This window comes from Penicillium crustosum, assembly GCF_028827405.1.
Source record: "Penicillium crustosum strain IBT 35664 chromosome Unknown utg000004l_segment0_segment0, whole genome shotgun sequence".
NCBI lineage: Eukaryota > Fungi > Ascomycota > Eurotiomycetes > Eurotiales > Aspergillaceae > Penicillium > Penicillium crustosum.
This window is the reverse complement of record NW_026623125.1, coordinates 3,153,060-3,173,382: the sequence shown is the minus strand read 5'-3', so window position 1 is coordinate 3,173,382 and position 20,323 is coordinate 3,153,060. Positions and strand designations below refer to the sequence as shown.

The following is a 20,323-nucleotide window of genomic DNA, read 5'->3' as shown; positions in this document are numbered from 1 at the left end:
TTACCGAGATGTGGAGAAGCCGAGCGTGGGGGCGACTAGGGGCGAATAGGAACAGAAACGGAGTCGTGTGAGAACTCCGGTCTGCGGCAGTTACCGCCAGTTCCAATTCTGCGGGCAGAATAGTGTGTAACATAGGTGTTTCATACTGAACACACCGTTGAAGTTAAACTTTGAAGTTAAAAGGTTAATTCTTGATGGCGAATAGCCTTTCTCTACGGAGTAGAAACAGAATACAAATAGAGTTACCAAGTCCAAGTAGTGCACAGTAATTCAATGGTTCTGTATGGAGTAGGCAAAGGGCTATAAAAAGAAGGCGGTAAGACAGGCGGTCAACATTTACTATGCGCACTGGCCGTAGACTGCCGGTACTCCGGTGGTTGTCTCTTATTTCTTCTTTTTACAAGCAGAACTTGTTATATTTACATTGTATTTTCTCTTTATAATATAATACTCTTTGGAGACTATATAAATAACTAACAATCGAGAGAGAAAGTAGAAAAAGTAAAGATGTCAATGGTTGACGGGGCAACGGAGAGAGCAAAGAACCTCGTACACCCAACACCAACATCAACCTCGGTAGTCAGAGGAAACCCGTACTAACAGCCACCAAATCCACCTAACATACATGCAAATTTCAAAGTAATGGCAGAGCAACTCGCTCAGCTAGTGCGCGAGGTGGAACGCCTGGTCACCGCACCTTACGTACCTTCGCTACAGGTAAGTCGATATGGACTGTCATCGGAGTATAGTATAGTACATGCTAACAATGTAATACTAGGACCTCCATGATCTGGTGCAGCAAAGCAAATCTTCGACAATCGGTGCTTGGGCATTGTGTAAGCCGTGCCAAGTTGGCTTGTTGGCTGATGTTTTGGTCGAAGCCTTATCGCGATCACGCGTCGCTTTGCCTCTGATTACTGCGTTCGGTTTGTGCTCATCGGAAGTCTTGTTGGGACTCGAGTCTGACATGTTTTAGCATCTGCATCGTCCTTTAGAGATGTGCTGCTCGAGCGACATCCGGTGATTTTGGATGCATTTTTAGAAAAGGCCGTGGACACTAATGGGGCTGAGGTGAGCTTCATTCCTCGAATTTAACAAATCCTGACTGGAGGGCGTCAGCTAACTATCCCAGTATCTTCCGGCATGTGTCACGTTATTCTCATCGCCCCTGCCAGTGGGTGTTGTGCCACCAGCTAGGATTGCCCCCTTCATCACGAAGCTGGTCGGCATGATGGCAGAGAATCCCTGTGTTGAGACTGTAACACCTATCCATGCACTCATCTCAGGACTCAAAGGCTCGCCAAGGATCTTAAATGACATTCCGTCCGAGATCATGTCTAATCTACAGCTGGAGTTCACCAAGACACTGCGCAATCTCGACGATCATATGGGCAACCTCCTTTGTCTAGCAACCTTCGCGCAGATTGCAACGGCATTAAGTACAACAACTAAAATCCAACACGGATCAGATACCCCATGGCTTCTTAATATCAAGCATTTCTTTGGCCAGAAACGGGGTCTCAAAACACTCGACTTGGTCGTCTTGCGTGTTATACTAGCGTGCTCATCCAGTTGTAACTTGGCGCCGCCCGACGCGGCTGAGAGTATTCGGCTGGCTATTTGCATCGCTGATGCAATTGAGCCTGAGCAGAAACAGGCTTGGATGGCAGGTAATACTCCTAAGATTGCTAAGCTGTGTGAGAAAGCTGTCGGAGACGGTCTCTATGATCAAACACAAACGATGGTTAGTTATGACTGTCTGTGTATCGAGTCAAAATGCTAATCACTTGATAATAGGCAATTTTATTTTTGCACACACTTCTCCCGGCACACTCATTGCCATCCCAGCTACGTGAACTTGGGATAAAGGCCCTTTTGTTCAAGAATAGCCAAGAGGCTATGGAAAAGATACCCCATCAACTAATTCCACGCCTCGCGAAGTCTTTAGCTGTAAGTATAAGCGTTCCTGTCTGTGAGCAACCTTTGACAGCTGACATCAACAGGAATCTGGAGAACCTGCCACTCGTCAGCTTTTGGCCTTTACTTTTGGTGTCTTAAGAGGTAATAAATGGTCGGGGATTGGAGAGATGGCAGCACTCCACTTGGCACACTTGGTATTGGCTGGTATGCAAGAGGTACATGCGGAGATCATGCTCTCTAGTCTCAACAACTCCATGCTCCCTTTGAGGGAAGTGCTCGGGGAAGTGGTTGAGTACTTTCCCCGACAGCCAAGCGAAAGCCAATGCAGTGGTCGAGCATGGTGTGCATCGGAACTATCCACAAAGCAGAACGGACTGTTTCTATCCTTATTACGACTTTACAACAGGGCTTCAGCACGAAACGGAAGCGACATTATCATGAAATCCTTTATGGGAAGAGTAGAGCAATCAATGCCGAGCCTCAGCTGTGCCTTCTCAACAACAACTCCCAAAGCCTTCCGTGGCTCTTTAGCCTTGCACGATAGGCATGACTTTTCGTCAACTCAGATAAACCGCAATTGGCGCTCGGGAGTTACCGAACTCTTCATGCAGAATGCCCAGACCTCTCACGAAATTATGATGAGAAAGATCGAGGACACGTGCTTTGACCTGGAGCGTCGATGTCACGATGTAGAAGGACCCTTACGAGCTGTCGAGGAAGAGCGGGACTTATATGCGAGCGAAAACGAGCAACTGAGAAGGCAAAATGAAGAGTTGAACGAGCAACTGAAAGCTCAAAATACAGAGACTCAAACCAAGTTAAGGAACTCCCACGACTCTTTTATTGAACTTAACAACGAGAAAACACGTCTTGAGCAACTCCTTCAAACTCAATGCACATATACCGACGAGCTGACTATGTCGCTCGAATCTGCACGTGAGGAGCTTCAGCAACAGCAGAGGAGTTCTGAGAAGGCACTTCTCGTCGAAAAAGAAAAGGCCCGCTCTAAGGAACTGGAGATGATGGCTACTTTGACTGGAAAGGATGATCAACTGGAAGATCTTCAGGAGGAGATGTGCAGTTTGCAAATGAAGAATGAGCAGGCGCGCCAAAGTTTTGATCAAATGTCAAGCGAAAAGGCCACTTTATCCGAGCTCTCTAGCTCTCTGGAGCAAGAGCTTGCTAGCGCCACAGAGGCATTGAAGCAAACCAGACTTTATGCCGATGAGAAAGAAGATGAATTAAGCCGCCTCCTTGCTCAGGAGGAAGAGTTGAGAAAGGAACTGGGATCCGTGGAATCAACAGTAAGTATTTTTGGCTTTCCTTTTTGTCATCAGTGGATACGAATTGGTTTATACTGACTGTGTCAAGGTTGCGCAACAGAATCTTGAAATCGAGAGGCTATATTCTAGATTGGAAGAATCCGAGGAAAAGTCGCGGAGTGAGATTGAAAAACTGAAGCATGACCACGAAGTTGAAGCTTCTTGGACCACATCTGAGGTATGTATACGCATGCCTCAAATCTACGTATGGTTGAAACTAATCATGTATCAAAACAGATGGCAAAACATGAGACAGAAAATCGGCGATTACAGGCAGCTATGCAAGCTGCCGCTCTTGATGCTTCCAGGGATGCCCAGTTGAAAGACAAACGGATCCACCACTTGGAGAGAAAGGTAACCAACACTACTTATATGTACAAAACTTGGACACTCTAACGTTAAATTTAGGTGCAAGCCTTACGAGACGAACGTGCTGCCAAGGCCCGTGAATTCTCCGAGGCACAACAACACATCGGCCGTTTAATGGGCGTGATGGGCTTCTCTGCCAACACCCCCGAGTCAAACGCCCCTCCAAGGCATCAGCGAACCAGGTCCTCTGTCAACGCCACACCAACCGCAAGGGTGCCTCAAACCATAAGTGATGATGAAAATGGCATACAGCTGGAAGAGTCTTTTGAATCCATGGCCTCCAACTTCAACGGGCCTACTCCAAAACGACCAAGAGGGAACCGCAAATCAACAATCCTGCCTTATGATTTGAACACTCCCTCAGCTGCAGCTCCCAAGACGAAAAGCCCGCCAGGGGCCAGCGGCACGTCTCGCTCGGTAAGAAAGCCACTGGCAGAGGCTGACCACAACAGCCCGACAAAATCACAGTTAAGCAGTGCATCGAAACGCAATCAAGTAGATGACGCTTTCCAGGAGACACAAGCCCCGGGGAACTCGGAGGAGAACCGACTTCATAATCTGGATTTGGATATGGATCTTGAGTTTTCTAAAGACTTTCTTTTTTCGAGCACCGCATTTACTGGGTCAACGGATCAGATACCCCCACAATGAGGATGTTGCCTAGGTGGTAGTGGAGTTGTGTAACTAGTCCTAGAGGTACATATGTCTTGAATAATTGCATCATGTCCATCCCGTCTGTTGCTTTTCAACGTGTCACTAGTACCCACATAGTAGCTGCATTTACGCGCGATCAATAATCCACGCAAACTCCTAATTGCCTTAACATTAGTCTCAGTTTCTTTCAATGCGTCATTACTGGCACCACCGCCCGCTGCTTTATCTACTACCATGCTGAGTCAATTGTTTAAAGCTTTGGAGTGTGTCCCTTCATTCCATTTCTCTTCGGATTATACACTGTCTTGGTATTTTCAACCTGGATGGTGATTTATTCGCTCATACACTCTTAAGCAGAGGAAATCTATATCTGCTTTTCACTTGTCTTACCTGGCAGTTGCCAACCCTGAGCCCGCTAAATGTGTATAGCAAATAATACACATTTTTAGCTTCATTGCTTGCCTCTTCGGTTTTCTAAAGGCAGTAAGTAATATATCACTTATCAAGACGTGGCTTTGCTGTGCAGGTTAACTATTGTCAATGAAGACAGGACTATCAATTTGGCCGGATAGGTCCGATTTGCCTCGAAGAGCAGAAGTATTGACCAACTGAACTATATAGTGCCGGAAAACTCCTCAATTTCGCGTCATTCTTGAAAAGAAGAATTTTACGGGAATATTTTAAGCAGGTTTAGTTCGTATGTACAATTTAGATGTATCTAACTCCACCCATTCTCACTCGACTAAATTCAAACTGATCTGGTGAACTCTCAGATTCCATACCTCTTATTCGTTTGATACCTCATCTGATAGTCAATCCTCTCATTGCAAGGCCGCTACACTTTAAGAAGGTCGCTCTTTCCGCTAAACACGCTTTTTGTGCATTCTGACGTTCCATGTCGACTCTTAGAGCATCGTTCTATTGTTCTTTCCAAGGTTCCTTGTATGTAGTCTTTCGGTCTGCCCTCGTCACTTGTTTTGTTCTTGGTCCTTAATGCTGTGCCTGCGTACATGTATTTGTGCCCTTCCTTCCAACTCGGAGGTTCCTTCCTATATATTTCCATCCCTCACTCACATCCGCATTTCTTCCTCTTCTTCCTCTCCTTCCTCTCCTTCCTCAACTTTATCATTCTTCACTGCTTTCTTCTATCATAATCAGGTGCAAGATGACAGCTTCACATATCCACAACACAAATCACTCCAAGCCCAACCACCCGAGATTGGGTTCCCCCGACCCCCCTGGCCCTCCTCACCATACCTTGCAAGTCCGGGACTGGCTCACCTGGAGATCATGGAAGAAGTGTGCGGTCGACTTATTGAATCTTCCAAGAGAGATGAACACCCACGACATCTACGATGCCTTCAATAAGTATGGGAATCTAATTTCGATCGACGTTTGGGAGGACGCATCGGGACGTCCTGATTCCAGAGGACGTATTCGCTTCAAGTAAGCATTCTCGCCCTCCGTTCTGTTGCTTAGGTAAAGTTTGCTGACAATATATAGACCTCCTCCAAGTGAAGACTTCTGGAAAACCGGCTCTTTCGGTGTGAAGCTTCGGAGTGGGCGTGTGACGGTGATTTCACTCTCTGTCTGCTGTGATGACTCGAACGGGACCATCCCAAGTCCAGTCCGCTCAGATGTTCAGCTCCCGAGTGAGCTTGTGAGTGAATACATGTCTATGAGATTATTTTCAAATACTGATGGCTATTTTGAAGGAATTGAAAACTGTTCAAGTCGACATCGGTGTCCCGCTAGGTCCGTCCACCGTTCACTCTATGCAAAGCTTTACCAACTTAGCATTCCCCAGGTGTGTTGTGGATGTCATGCGCAAGTGCTTGCTCCTGTACTTCAAAGTGGGCATTCGGGGGTCGGAGGCTACAGATGTAATGCAGCATGACTATCGTGTCAAAATCACATTCCTTCAACTGACCCGGATTTACCAACAATATGACAAAGCGACGAGAGAGCACTCCTTTTTGATCGTCCTAGACTCCGCCGCGATCTGGCACCGAAAGGCCAAGGACATTCAGTCCACAGTGACAGAACCGTTGAGCTGGAGAGAAGAGGATAGTTGGTATCGACAAACCTCCGTCACACATAACCCGAACTCGCTGAAGAATCTGCCCACCAGTTTGAAGAAGACGGGACATATCATTGACCTGGGTAAGCGTCGTCATCCGCTCTAATTCTGTATGCTTACCAATATTTATTGCTAGGGCGATGGAACGTGTTCAGGATCTCATTCGCACCCGACGCGGACCCCAATACACGCCGTGTCGGCGATACCAGTCACTATTTGATGCTTGTCGGAGATATTTTCAAGGACTACAACATCTCCATCAAAGATGGGAGTCACTTTGTGGAGAAACCAGACCGACCTGTACCAGTGTGGCATTGGATTGACTTTTCTGAGTCCAAGTCCAGCAAGGCCTCCGCATTACTGCAAGATCTGGGAGATCAGAACTATTTACACCTCCCCTTCAAGGTACGGTATCAACTAGAGGTGTGCTTGTCTCATGGATATCTATCTGAATTCACCATGACCCGGGAATTTGTAGAATTATTGAAGGACCTTGGTGGTGATCAAGCTACAAGACTGCTTGAGTTCGTTGCAACTGAGAAGAAACAGTACCTTGATCCCATGGAAATTCTTGATCTCAAATTCTTCAAGGGGGTGACTGACTCGAAGATTCCGAGCTACTGTTGCTTCATGCACACAGCACGAGTCACTCCGACTACAATTTACTACAATACCCCAACAGTGGACATCTCAAATCGAGTCGTGCGCGAATGGTCCACCAAAGGTGCCCCTGGGCGCTTTCTTCGGGTTCGATTTACAGATGAGAGAACTGAAGGCCGTATCAACTCTTCATTGGGCGATTCCAACGATGAAATCTACACCCGTGTCAAAAGGACACTGGCCAACGGTATCACCATTGGAGACCGCCGCTACGAGTTCCTCGCATTTGGTAACTCACAGTTCCGTGAGCATGGCGCATACTTCTTTTCGCCGGATGCCGGTGTCTCAGCGGCAACCATCCGGGCCTGGATGGGTCAATTCAACCATATTCGAAATGTGGCCAAATATGCTGCAAGACTGGGACAATGCTTTTCGACCACCCGAGCCTTCACCGGATCTTCAGTTCAGACTACTCCGTGCAATGACATTGTTCGTAACGGCTTCACGTTCTCAGACGGTGTTGGGAAGATTTCAAAATTCCTTGCCCAGATGGTCACATCCCAGCACAACATTAAAACCCTCACTGGAGAGCCTCCTTCGGCTTTCCAATTTCGTCTTGGGGGAGCCAAAGGTATGTTGGTTGTCTCTCCGGACCCTGTCCCTCAGGAGGTACACATTCGACCAAGTCAGCAAAAGTTCGAAACCAATCAAACCGGTTTGGAAATCATCCGTTGGTCCCAATATTCTCTTGCGACTTTGAACCGCCAGCTGATCCTCGTGCTTTCTGCTCTGGGTATCCCGGATAAAGTCTTCCATAGCAAACTTAACAGCATGTTGGGTAACTTCCATCGAGCCATGTGCAATGATTCGAAAGCAACCAACCTTCTGCAAAAGTACATCGACCCAAACCAAACGACCCTAACCTTGGCTCAGATGGTATCTGATGGCTTCCGAAAAAATGAGGAGCCGTTTGCCACTACCATGCTTGAACTCTGGAAGTCCTGGCATCTGAAGCATCTCAAAGAGAAAGCAAAAGTTGCCATAGACCAAGGAGCCAACCTTCTCGGTGTTATGGATGAGACAGGCGTTTTGAAGGGCTACTTTAAAAACAAATTACCACACAGAGGAGCCTCCTATGCAGAGAAACTGGCCGCTCTCCCTGAAATTTTTGTCCAGATATGCCGGCTAGATAGAGCTGGTGAGTACGAAATCATTGAAGGTCTCTGCATTCTCGCCCGCAACCCTTCCCTTCATCCGGGAGATATTCGCGTGGTTCGAGCAGTAAACCGACCGGAGCTGCAAGGACTCCGGGACGTGGTTGTGCTTCCTCAAACTGGCGACCAGGACATTGCGAGCATGTGTTCTGGGGGTGATCTTGATGGTGATGACTACCTCATTATTTGGGATCCTGATTTGATCCCCGCGAGATGGTTCATCGAATGCATGGACTACAAGGGCTCCAAAGCCCCGGACCTTGATCATGATGTGACAGTTGACGAGATCACTTCATTCTTCGTCACCTATATGAAGAATGACTGCCTTCCTCGAATTGCACACGCCCATTTAGCCTGGGCTGACAGACTCCCGAAAGGCGTGTGGGAAGAAAAGTGCATTCGTCTTGCTCGGCTTCATTCTGATGCAGTGGATTATAACAAGAGCGGTGCGCATGCGAGAATGGCCCGCTCTTTGGATCCCAAATTCTGGCCCCATTTCATGGAGAAGCGATTCAAGAGACCATCCAGCATTTACAAGTCCACCAAAATTCTCGGTCAGCTGTACGACGCAGTGGTAACTCCTGACTTCGTCCCCAAGCTAGAGAAGCCCTTCGATTCTCGCATCCTAGAATCCCCGCTGGCTCCAGCAAGTGAGAGCTACATGGAATACGCCCGCGAGCTCAAGGCGGAATTCGACATGAATATGCGACAAATCATGGCTCAGTATGAGATCAACACTGAGTTTGAAGTGTGGTCAACCTTTGCACTCCGCCACGGCTTCGTGATTAGAGACTACAAGATGCAGGAAGACCTAGGAAGAATCGTGGGTACACTCCGTCGTGGATTCCGCCACCAGTGTTACGACAAAGTCGGCCGTCAGGGAGGAAATATTCCTGCCTTGGTCATCGCCATGTACCGTGTTACGCATGAGCAGGTAGCTGCAGCACTGGAAGCTCGACGCAAAGAAGCACTGCAGAGAGAAGATCTTTCTATTGTTGAAGTGAACTCCACTGAGCTTCCGCTCATTAGCTTCCCTTGGATTTTCCCTGACGTCCTCGGTGATGTTGCAACGGGCCGGGCGCGACAGGCTTTGGTCTCGGAGGGACAAGCAAGCGTCGATTCCGCAAAGCCCATCGGTGATGGCCTGGTCTTCACTCACAAGCAAATTCTCAAGATCGTTGAAGATATGGATGAGGACGTGAAGCCGAAGGGTGAGGAGAATACGAAGCCAAAGGCTGAGGCGGGCTCTGGCTCCGCGCCCCCAGGTCAAGAACTCATTGCTCGTCGACGAATTGACAAGAATAAACATATTCCAAACCCCAAATACACAAATGAGGGAGTGTGCTTCGATGAGGATGATGGGAAGGAGGGTGAGGTAAACATTGGTGCTGCTCAAGCCGAAGAAAGGGTTGAAAAGGAGACTGTGACGGAGAATATCGTTGAAATGGATGGCGATGTCCAGCCTTCAGCGCTGGACGCTCTGATCAAGATGATTAATAGTTGATCCTCGCTCACGGGAAAAACCCAAAAAAATGGGGGTAGGTGGAATTGCAGGCCATCGTTTTTACTTAGAGGGTGCGAATGAAACTGGACGCTCAAATTTGTTTATCCAATTTGTACCTAAACATTAACAGAGTCATTAGTCTGTGGGGGTATATCCAAATCAAACCTCCAATTGCTCAAAAACATAGTGCCCAGGTGTATCCAAAAGGTTACCAATCCAATCCTTCATCCCCCTTCCGTTCCAGTAATTCAACCACAGGCTCCAACACAGCCCTGGAGTGTCTCCAATTAGCAGCATCTCTAGTCCTCGAATAAAAGATAGAGCAATCCAAACTATCACAGCTAACCTCATCACCAGGAGAAACACCCATACAAGAGCGACAAATAGCTTCCAAGTCAACGACTCTCTTTTCCGCCCTCTGCAGCCGCGACACAACATCGAGCAACGTAAGATGTGGTTTCTGCAGACAATCCCCACAAACAGGCACTGCAGCATCAGACAGTCTCGACCGACAGACAACACACGAAGATGACCGCATATAAGACTCAAGTGTCTTCCTACTAACCCCACCAGCACGAGAATTCGGCCTCGCAACCGCCGACCCCTCAACCCGCCGAATCCGCTGCACCTTTGGCATCTCATCATACCACTGACGAACATTCGCACCGACAAGATTAAAAATCCTCTCTAGCGGCGGAATAATATTTTTCGTGATATAGTACTCTGCATCAATCTCAAGCTGCGCATCATCCAAAAGTGTCTGCGGCGAAACACATCGATCAACAAGCTTCGACCCAGGCGCACCGGTGACAACAACGTACGGGACGCGCTCCCCGGTTTGTGGCTCCGAGCGTGGATCCTCCATCATGCGCTTTGTGCTTATCACCGCGCCGGCGGGTAGATTGCGCTCAGCATACGTTCCCAGCCGTACTTCGCGTGCGAAGCAGAAATCTTGTATGGAGATGCGGCCTTGCATGATTTTTGCGCATTGGCGCTGGAAGTAAGATTTCACTTGGGACAGGTCTGCGGTGCGGAAGAGTGTTTTCAGGGCTTTTTCTTCGATTTTTTGTTCGGCGGGTGTTCCGTCTCGGCGGACAGTTTCGATGCCCTTTGCGTCGAATTCGGGCTCTTTTTGGTTGCGGTGCTCGTATTTGAAGCCTACGTAGCGTTTCTTCGCAAGTAGGATGCAGGGGTGGTAGACTTTTTCGAATTTTAATTTTATCGGACGTGGGTTCAGGTCGGTTACTGCTTGGGCGATTTCTTCGCCAATATCGAAGGCTTGGTCGCGCGTCCGGCCTTTAAGGTAGACGAATAGACTGTCGGTGTCGCCGTAGACGACTTCGGCGCCCCAGCGATCGATGGAGTGGATGAAAGCGATGGCTTTTTCGAGGGTTTCGCGTCCGGTTTGGACGATGCTGTCGGCGATTTCCGAACAGGGCATTCGTCCTGAGAATGAGGCAGATGTGTAGCCGTATGTGACGTTCGCGATCAGTTTAAGTGCCAGTTGTCTGTTGTTTAGGAGCCGTTGTAAGACCTTGTCGTCCTTGTCGGCTTTCATGCCGTTTTTGATCATCACACGGGTTTCGAGGATCTCGGAAAGCATCTTGGCTAGCAGTGACTGACGTGCTTCCTGCTTCGCATACATCATACCATTTGGTGCGATGTTGATCTTGTCTTTTAGTAACTCGAGCAGTCTGGGCTGGCGCTTGTAATCCATGAACCCCATTTTATCACGTCCGCGCCAGTGCATTGCTCTGCCTAGGAAGGTTGAGTAGCAGTAATTGTACGCGATCATGACACTCGGGTACAGTGACTGGAAATCAAGCACCAGGAGTGGGCTAGTGTAGAAGTCACTTTGTGGTTCCATCACTAGAGGCAAGCATTCTAGTGCGTTCTGCTGTCCGACCTGCTTTCTGCTTGGTGAGACGAGCAGAAAGTTCTCTGGCTTCGCAATTCGGAACATCAGAGACTCAACTTTGAACTGGGATCCCCGGGAAATCACGGAGGCAAAATCAATACCCAGCAATCTCGCCTGCTCACTTGTCCTTGGTGTCAATTCATTGGCCTCGATAATTTCCAGATTCATTTGCACACGAGAGGTGAAATATTCCACGACTTTGAGGAGATTGCGAGGTTTGCCGCTTTGGTGCCATTTCGTCAGTTCTTCGGGGGAATAATGAGGAATTCGCCGATGCAAGACATGGAAGACAACATTCTCCATGGTGTACTGTAGAAGATTCAGCTCGCCTTTCATAGCGCGCCAGATATTGAACATGTGTCGCCCAGTGATGCGAATGGATGATGAGTGGTTGTGCCCCCACTGATCTGTCTCTTTGCCGAATCGTCCATTAGAGTGAGATTTGGTCCTTGAAAGCTCCTCGCAGATGTCAAAGTCGTACTTCTTGCGCGCTCGCTCAATCACGTATCCCCAAGAAGCATTGTGGACCTCATATCCCGTGATAATGTCCGGATCGTGGTACCGGACAATGTCTATGAGTCGGTTTATAAGGTCCAGTTCCGTTGGCTCACACTCGATCTCAATTGTCAATGCCTTGGAAATTTTGGCTTCCGGCCTCTCGCCTTCCCCGTGGTAAACCATCCCAACATGAACTCCTGGAAGATGACTATTGACTTCAAGATCTTCGTCTTCGGATTGGACGCACCAGAACAAGGAAGTGATCTCGTCCTCTTCGGGGTTGGCCATTAGAGTTCCGCGCGTGTTCACATGCACTTCTAAGCTCATTGTGCTCATGTGTTGGGCCTGATGTTCCACGCTAGTGGACACTCCATGCTGCGAGTATTTGAAGCCATGTGCGTTCTTCTGTGTGGGGCCCTCGATCTGTGAGAGGAAGTCTGATTTCATTTGAGCAGGCATGGCTTGGGCTGGTTTTTGGTTAGGTTCTTGCGAGGCCTCCAACTCTTTAAACCACTGTATGACGTCCAACCGACTTGGCGGAACAGGTGCAAACTCCCAGACTCTCGCCGTACACCTTTCTCGGAGTTGTCGATCAACCTTTCCTTGCTGATCTTGGTCGTGTGTTGCTTGTATCTGCTCACCATACATTGCAGGGCCCTCTGCCGTTGGGTCAAAATCGGGTAGATAGTGAATTGTGTTGCTCTCCAGCCGAAATTCTCTGCCACCATATTCTCGTGGTCGTTCCGGCACATCCGTTTCATCACTGTAAAATGCTCTTTGATATACAACAGAAGGACGCCCATGTTCATTTATTGTCGAACTGACTTCCGTAGAAGTTGGGCTGGCAAATTTGAAGAAACGTAATGATGTGTTTGGTGTAAAATTGAATGATTGATGGATGTTTTTCATGGTCTCGGCGAGATGCGGATCGAGAGAGACTGGACCCATCACTGTTGCAGAGGAATGTAGCTTTGATGACCTCTGGGTTTCACTAGTTTCGCCTGACAATTCCGTGGCAGATCCAGAAGGGAAAGAAAAGAGATGTTGGGGTGACTCGAGGTCTTTTTTTGAAGAATTTGCCTCATCTTGGCTGTAGCGCAAAATGGTCAAAGGATCACCGGGGTCCTTGACTACCGGGAATTTCAAACCGCTGGTGTAACTATGCGCCTTTGGACGGACTGTCCTCTGCGAGGAAGATGATTTTGGTTCTGATGACGGGGTTTCCGCGGACGAATCCAACTTGCTATCAAAGGAGACATTTTTCTGTTTGTCATCTTGCTGGTGCTTCCGCGTGTTGTGTGTTTCCAATGGTCCGTCGGACATACCGTGTTTGGCCATATGTCTAGGTCTTTTGGTAGGCGAATGGGGGGAATCGAGAGTTTCAAAGTATTGTCTTTTAGGGGCTACACTTCTGCTTTGACTCGGGTCTCTGGGCCTTTTTTCTTGGGCTTCAGAAATTCCTTCCTTGTAGACACCATCCATAGTTGCTTTGAGGTTGCTAGTCTCAGCAGGCTCCGCAAGTGCGGCCACATCTGAAAAGGGCATTTCGTCAAAGACCTCATCGTAAAAGCTCTCGCCCAGCAGGTCCTCTTTCGTTTCAGGATCCTGTTCGGTTCGCCCTTCCAATGAGTTCCCTCCTTGATCAGAATCTGAGTAATACTGTCCGTCGTTTTGAGAGGACAAAGCGAGATCCTCATCAACCGAGATTTCCGGTACATTTTGCTCGACTGATTGCTGGGAAAAGCTGCTATCAAAGACCAAAGTACTGATTTTGTCAGGAAAGAAGTCCTCAACACTATCCAAGGCAGTCTTGACATTTTTGGCTAGATCGTCAGAATCCAAGAATGTCCCAAATGACGTATCATTGTTGCCATCCTGGTGTTTCTCATTAGCAGCAAGCTGAGCAGCCATCTCACGAAATTCTTCCTCGTGTATCCAACCACTTCTCGACTGATCTCTTGGATCCGCAGACATTGAAACCAATTCCTCGGGTCCAAACGGGGTGCTTCCGGGATCAGTAATGCCCATCCTTTTTTTGCGTCTGCGGGTTTCATCCTGCCACAGTCCAGCCATACTAGGAACGAGCCGCTCGCTAACCGCGACAGGTTTCAAAAGCTCAGTGAAATCATGGTGTAAAGGCCGTTCTTTTACATCAAGGCGGTTCAGGATATCTTGAACACAGATATCAACCTCTAATGCGCAATTGCTTTGCTTCTGTAATGCAGGGTGGTCGAGTATGCTCTCAGGTGGGATTGAGCGATCGTGCCAGCGATGGGCTAGATTGCTGAGCTCGAGATACTCAGGCACCGGTGCTCGGAACTTGACCTGACTACAGTTCATGGTTGCACATCCGTACAAGTTGTAGTCACACATCCATTGCGGAATATATTGCACATGTGCCTCGTAGGGTTGAAGCGGACGTTTCATCACAGCTCCCTGGTGCAGAAGATCAACCAGGCGATTTGTATGGGAGGGGTTTAAAAGATAAATTTTGAAGAAGAACCGATATCCCACATGGTATCCGTAGAACGGGACTCCTTTCACCAAGGTGATGTGCGCCACAAACGCTGTCCTCCGGTCATATGCATTTCGGCGAAAACTGACTGCTAGAGCATGATCGATTGAGAGATGAAGAGTTCTGGTTGCCGAGTTTACTACAATTTGGTAAGTCAACCCATCAAATCATGAATATGACTATCACTAACCATCTTCTGGCGACAAGGAACCGTTGTATTCAATGTAGAGGTATGGAAATGTGCCATGGACATGCACGCAAACTCTCTGGCCGGTCTCGGTGGCTCCGAATATTCGAATGATAGGCACCTTAGGCTTAAAATCTTTCTCTGAGACCTCATCACGAAAAGGTAGTGGAGGATCCAACTCCGACGCGGTCGCCTGGTAATGATCGATACAGTTGAGATGCACACGGAATGGCTCCATCGCTCTGGTGTGTGGCGACCAGAAGCCACAGCAACATTGCGAAGGACAAATGGTTCACGCGCCGCTTATTGCATGTGTGTCCTGTTTGGCATCTCAGTAAAAAATAGCTGAGAAACGCGACCGAGGTATGCCCATGGCAACGCGAGATAACGCCTAGTCACGTGTCTAATATCAGTTCTCCACCCGCCAAGCCTATCGCAACTTCACTCATCTTTCATCTCACGACAAGAAAGAGCTACAGGTGGCTCGATTTACTTTCTCACTTACTTCCCTTTCTTTCTCTCCTAATTCAAACTCGTCCCTTTCGAATTTAACCTACCAGTCATGTCGCGAAAGCCTGCGGATGTGGCGTCGAAAACGCCCAACGAGTACATTCCGTCCTTCATCTCGAAAAAGCCATTCTACGTCGACGATGAGACAAACAACGACTACCTGGAGCATCAGCGTCTCCAAAAAGCGACTCCTGATCAGTCAAAATGGTATGATCGAGGAAAGCGTGCGGGCCCAGCAGCCACCAAATACCGCAAAGGCGCATGTGAAAACTGCGGCGCGATGACACACAAAACCAAAGAGTGTCTGAGTCGACCCCGAAAGCAAGGTGCCAGATGGACTGGAAAGGATATCCAGGCAGACGAACTTCTCCAGAAGGTCGATATGGGGTGGGATGCCAAAAGAGATAGGTGGAACGGGTACGATGCCACCGAATATCGCCAGGTCGTCGAGGAATATGAAGAGATGGAGGCCATCAAGCGAATGGCGAAGGATGATGCAAATCTCAAAAAACTTCAAGCCGGTGAAGATGGCGATGAAGCCCCCGATTCGGATATCCGGTACGCTGAAGAATCCGACATGGGACGACAACAGAGTACCGCAACCCGCAACCTACGTATTCGAGAAGACACCGCCAAATACCTGCTCAACTTGGACCTCGATTCCGCAAAATACGACCCTAAAACACGCCGAATGGTGGACATGGGTGCACAGGATGATCAAGCCGCCGCACTTGTCGCCGAGGAGAATTTCGTCCGTGCTTCAGGCGATGCTGCGGAGTTCGAGAAAGCTCAGCAATATGCGTGGGAGTCACAAGAAAAGGGTCTCCCTCAACTACATATTCAAGCCAATCCGACATCTGGAGAAGTTCTCAGAAAGAAGGAGATGGTTGATACTGAAGCTAAGCGTGAGGCGCATCGCAAGGCTCTCCTGGAGAAATACGGTGGTGCGGAGCACTCGAAACCAAGTGCGCTGCGAGAGACTATGGTCGTTGAAAACGAGCGATTCATTGAATATGATGAGAGCGGCGCCATCAAAGGCGCACCCAAGAACGCAACCAAATCCAAATACCCGGAAGACGTGATGGTCAACAATCATACTTCGGTCTTCGGCAGCTGGTGGTACCAATTCAAATGGGGATATGCATGCTGTTGTTCCACTGTGAAGAACAGTTACTGTACAGGGGAAGATGGAAAGAAGGCCTTTGAGGAAGAAGGCAACATGTTGATGATGACTGGAGCAGCCGATGACAATGACCAGGTTTCGGAGAACGCTGAAAATGCGGATCTCGCTCGCGAGTCTGAGCAAGCCGACGGCAAAGATCAAGAACAGGATTCAAATACCAATGGGAAAAAGCGGACGCTGGAAGAATTGAAGTCAGGCGTCACAGAGGAGGAATTTGAGTCATACAAGCGGAGCCGGTTGGCTGCTGAGGATCCTATGGCGAAGTTTTTAGGGAAAGATTGATTCTGATGATGTTCTCCATATACTACTTGCATGGGCGTTCGGATGTACTAAAATACCCTCTTGATGTGCTATTTAAACAGTGAACAAATGCACAACCCAATGTCGTTTACTCATCTTTCTGGTGTAGTTGTAAATCCCCACCTCAAGATAATATGCATAAACGAAATAAAATAAATGTGAATTAATGATGGATGCATAACTCTATAATTGGTTGGCTTTCCAAAACGAAATGGACTCACGTGACTTTGTTGTAAGCACAGACCATCTAAATCCAATGAGGGTTAGTCGGTCACGGGATCCAGGCAAGCCCTGACCCACGTGATTGACTAACGCACTCGCTTAGAGCACAATCGCCAGATCTTGGGCAAGTTTCGAGACGCTTAGCGACGACGACCCGACAACCAGCCCCTTCAACGGAATTGCCAGGTACGTCCGCATGCTGGTCCCTTCACCAGTGCTCACTTCAACCCCCGTCAATTTACTAACATATCTCCTCGTCCACAGTTCCATAATTCAAGATGAGTACGTCCGATGCCGAAACATCGCACCGCGATCCTCCGCAACGTCGAATAACTTCAAACTAACAACCGCCACAGCTAAGGGTACCTCGAGCTTCGGAAAGCGCCACAACAAGACGCACACTCTGTGCCGTCGTTGTGGTACGTATTACACCTATTTTTCACGATCCCACCCATCCGACCCGCAGTCGCAAATTTCTACATCGAAAGACGGAATGAGCGATTACGGCGAAGACAACCACACAACCTAGAAAGTATAAGGGCTAACCGGTGATATCTACGACCCTACAGGCAAGCGGTCTTTCCACATCCAGAAGTCGACTTGTGCCAACTGCGGCTACCCTGCTGCCAAGACCCGCAAGTGTACGCAAATACCCTTCCCGAGAACGTTGGTGATGTGAATGGTGGCCATTATTTGGAATTTGGGCACCAAGTCGAGAACTCTGGCTTACATGCATTTTTTTACGAACAGACAACTGGGGTGAGAAGGCCAAGCGCCGCAAGACCACCGGCTCCGGCCGCATGCGCTCCCTGCGCGATGTCCACCGCCGCTTCCTTAACGGCTTCCAGACCGGTACCCCCAAGGGTGCCCGTGGCCCCGTCACCAACTAGATTCCCTTTTCGTCCGCTCGGCGTCGCGTTTTCGTTATCGGAGAGGCTGGAATAGGAATGAGGGGAGGGATCCTGGCATGACATGAATTAGCATTACGGGATAGCATTACTCGAAATGCAATGGCAGTTCCGGACTCTTATCGCTTTCCCGTGGAGTTGTTGGTGTGTGCAACTGTCGATCGCGTTGGTTCTCTTTGCCACGCCAAGGATGACAAAGTAGAACTTGCGAGACGATGGGAAAAGTTTCGTTGAGGGGCTCTTTTCTACGGAAAGGAGCTGGATTAAAAAAACCCTGGGAAAGCGTGAATGAATTTCCTTTTTTTCGTTTATGGCTGGCGAATATCCCATGTCATGACAGATACAATGTGAAGACTCTTCCTACCATTTCATGGTCTGTTCTACTCAGTACGAGGCTCTTCGGTTGAAAAGACGCAGATACTTGAATTGGGCATGATTTAACGGCTGTTACGAATAAGCTCGTGGCTCTAGCGAACATCTAACCCATAGTATACAGTCTCGACTCATGATTCTCCACGACCAAATACCTTGACACCGCCATCCCGTTGAATGAAGTATAACGCCTCTCGCTCTTCCAGGCTCTCTTCTTCGCTCGTGTTCAGCCCACCACCTCGGCTGATTCTCAGTACCCCGCTCACATCTTTTGCAGCTCCGGTATCCAAAGTGCGGAGCTGCATGACCGACCGAGCCCGATGCGCCAGCCCAATGACGAGTGCCGCATGTTCTGTCTCTATTGGTGTAGCCAGCTGCTCTCCCGATGGGGATGCATTGTGTATTAATGGGGCATCCGTAGCTAACGTCAAAACCGTAGCATGTGCATGCTATCGAACAAATAGTCAGCCCTGTAACTGTAAACCTTGTTTTTGTCTATCAAGAAGTGATAAGGCCTTACCTGTTGTAGCGCTGTGATCCACTCCGACATCTCTGTTGCTCCGATTCCCATACTTGGGCCTGTCGCAGCAAGGAGCAGATCAGGCTGATCTATAATGAGGAGAAGCTCATCGCCATCTTCCATTGAACTCTTCTGCTGTTCAATCACTGATAGGATATCTTTCTCCAGTGCGTCAAGGGAGGCAAGACCACGGCCAGAGAAATGGAGCTTCTTTGCAATCCCAGGTTCAGCCTGCTTCGGCGCCACATTTCCTCTCACTCCTGTGGCTGTTGGTGCCACCGGCTGTGGTGACCTTCCAGGTACGGCACCAGGTGCAGACCGCATTGGAAGTGTTGTGCGTGGATTGCTTCCCAGACCAGCCGGTAAGATGCTGGGAGGAGTTGCTGTGGCTTGTGGTGCGTAGAACAGCTCAGACAGGCCATCTATGAATGCAAATTGTTGCTTATCCGCCAAGCGCGTAAGGTCAAGTCCCTATAACTCTGATTAATGACCTCGATCAAAGGATGTATCAATACATGAGTAATATAAGAAATGGAACGCAAATGCATGTTTCAAATTCAAATATCAGTCAATTTGTTTCCTCAACTTACCAGTCGCTTTGCCTCAGTCCTCCAGAACTCATAACTCCGCATGAAGCTTACCAGCACCACTTTCTTCTTGATGCCATTGTGCAGCTCATCTGAGCCAAATGCCACATTGGGGCTCGGCGAGCTCAGCGCAGCATGAAGAAATCTCAGGACCAGCCAGTTTGAAGTTGCACCAAGGATAGAAGAAACTAACGTCAGAGATGAATCAGGCAGATTTGATACATATGAAGCGAGGAGGGGCGGTAGTGGGGGTTGAGAGGGCATGATTGCGCCTCGGTGCAGATATCAATGCCGTCCTTTGTTCCTGGCAGGTTGAAGATGGACTAGGCCAGATTATTTCACTCCTTCTTCTTCGATTATTGAGTCTTTGTTTGGAAGTGTTGCTGCTGATCGAGTCGTGGAGATGATGTCGAGAAAAAATGTCTCCGGCTTGTGATTGGCCCCTCCAGTATCCAGCGATGCCAAGACATAGGATTTCGAGGTGATATTGCATGGGATTTGATTTCTCTTGTTATTTTTCGGTTTATTTTCTCTTAGATATGAAGATGATACAATTATTAACCTATATTTAAATTTCCGGCTATTTCCTGCTTAAAATATCTGGATTAAATGCTATCAAAACGTCGTATGCAAGCAATATATATAGTTTCTGCTATATACTTCACGTTTAATATATACACCCTGCGCTTTGAAACCCCAACTGATGTAGCTAATAAGAGTCAAAGTACAAATAATATAGCATCTAAGACTTGAAATAATATACCAAGCAGTCAACAAGGGCTGCAATCGAAATCATAAAAGATTTCTGCCTGAGGCACCGATATGAGTTTTCTGCACGTATCACCTGACCGGTTTCCCCACCATCGAGGGGAGCGATGGATGCATCTTATCCATCGCATTGCAAGAGGCTGTGCTCTAGTGCCGATCGTGAGTATATTTT

General features: G+C 48.3%; 6 protein-coding genes across 6 annotated transcripts; 4 read left to right on the top strand and 2 right to left on the bottom strand.

Annotated features, from left to right (window-relative positions):
- Positions 1 to 642: 642 nt before the first annotated feature.
- N7487_010248 (uncharacterized protein) lies at positions 643 to 4,262 on the top strand (the record flags this gene model as incomplete). The annotated part of the gene is made up of 9 exons (XM_056877978.1): positions 643 to 717; positions 779 to 926; positions 977 to 1,071; positions 1,133 to 1,744; positions 1,798 to 1,950; positions 2,004 to 3,224; positions 3,292 to 3,420; positions 3,480 to 3,596; positions 3,651 to 4,262. 9 exons carry the CDS (start codon positions 643 to 645, stop codon positions 4,260 to 4,262), a joined length of 3,162 nt encoding a protein of 1,053 aa, XP_056726558.1.
- A 1,168-nt stretch (positions 4,263 to 5,430) lies between these two features.
- Positions 5,431 to 9,663, top strand: N7487_010247 (uncharacterized protein; the record flags this gene model as incomplete). Its single annotated transcript, XM_056877977.1, has 4 exons — positions 5,431 to 5,711; positions 5,769 to 5,925; positions 5,981 to 6,428; positions 6,482 to 9,663. 4 exons carry the CDS (start codon positions 5,431 to 5,433, stop codon positions 9,661 to 9,663), a joined length of 4,068 nt encoding a protein of 1,355 aa, XP_056726557.1.
- Positions 9,664 to 9,871: 208 nt separating this feature from the next.
- N7487_010246 (DNA-directed DNA polymerase zeta catalytic subunit REV3) lies at positions 9,872 to 15,019 on the bottom strand (the record flags this gene model as incomplete). Its single annotated transcript, XM_056877976.1, has 2 exons — positions 9,872 to 14,733; positions 14,785 to 15,019. The coding sequence occupies 2 exons, from the start codon at positions 15,017 to 15,019 to the stop codon at positions 9,872 to 9,874; spliced, it is 5,097 nt and encodes a 1,698-aa protein (XP_056726556.1).
- Positions 15,020 to 15,343: 324 nt separating this feature from the next.
- Positions 15,344 to 16,756, top strand: slu7 (mRNA splicing protein SLU7; the record flags this gene model as incomplete). Its single annotated transcript, XM_056877975.1, has 1 exon — positions 15,344 to 16,756. One exon carries the CDS (start codon positions 15,344 to 15,346, stop codon positions 16,754 to 16,756), a length of 1,413 nt encoding a protein of 470 aa, XP_056726555.1.
- A 274-nt stretch (positions 16,757 to 17,030) lies between these two features.
- On the top strand, positions 17,031 to 17,886 carry N7487_010244 (60S ribosomal eL37 domain-containing protein; the record flags this gene model as incomplete). The annotated part of the gene is made up of 4 exons (XM_056877974.1): positions 17,031 to 17,036; positions 17,100 to 17,415; positions 17,566 to 17,637; positions 17,747 to 17,886. 4 exons carry the CDS (start codon positions 17,031 to 17,033, stop codon positions 17,884 to 17,886), a joined length of 534 nt encoding a protein of 177 aa, XP_056726554.1.
- Positions 17,887 to 18,407: 521 nt separating this feature from the next.
- Positions 18,408 to 19,647, bottom strand: N7487_010243 (uncharacterized protein; the record flags this gene model as incomplete). Its single annotated transcript, XM_056877973.1, has 3 exons — positions 18,408 to 18,725; positions 18,797 to 19,267; positions 19,387 to 19,647. 3 exons carry the CDS (start codon positions 19,645 to 19,647, stop codon positions 18,408 to 18,410), a joined length of 1,050 nt encoding a protein of 349 aa, XP_056726553.1.
- Positions 19,648 to 20,323: the final 676 nt, after the last annotated feature.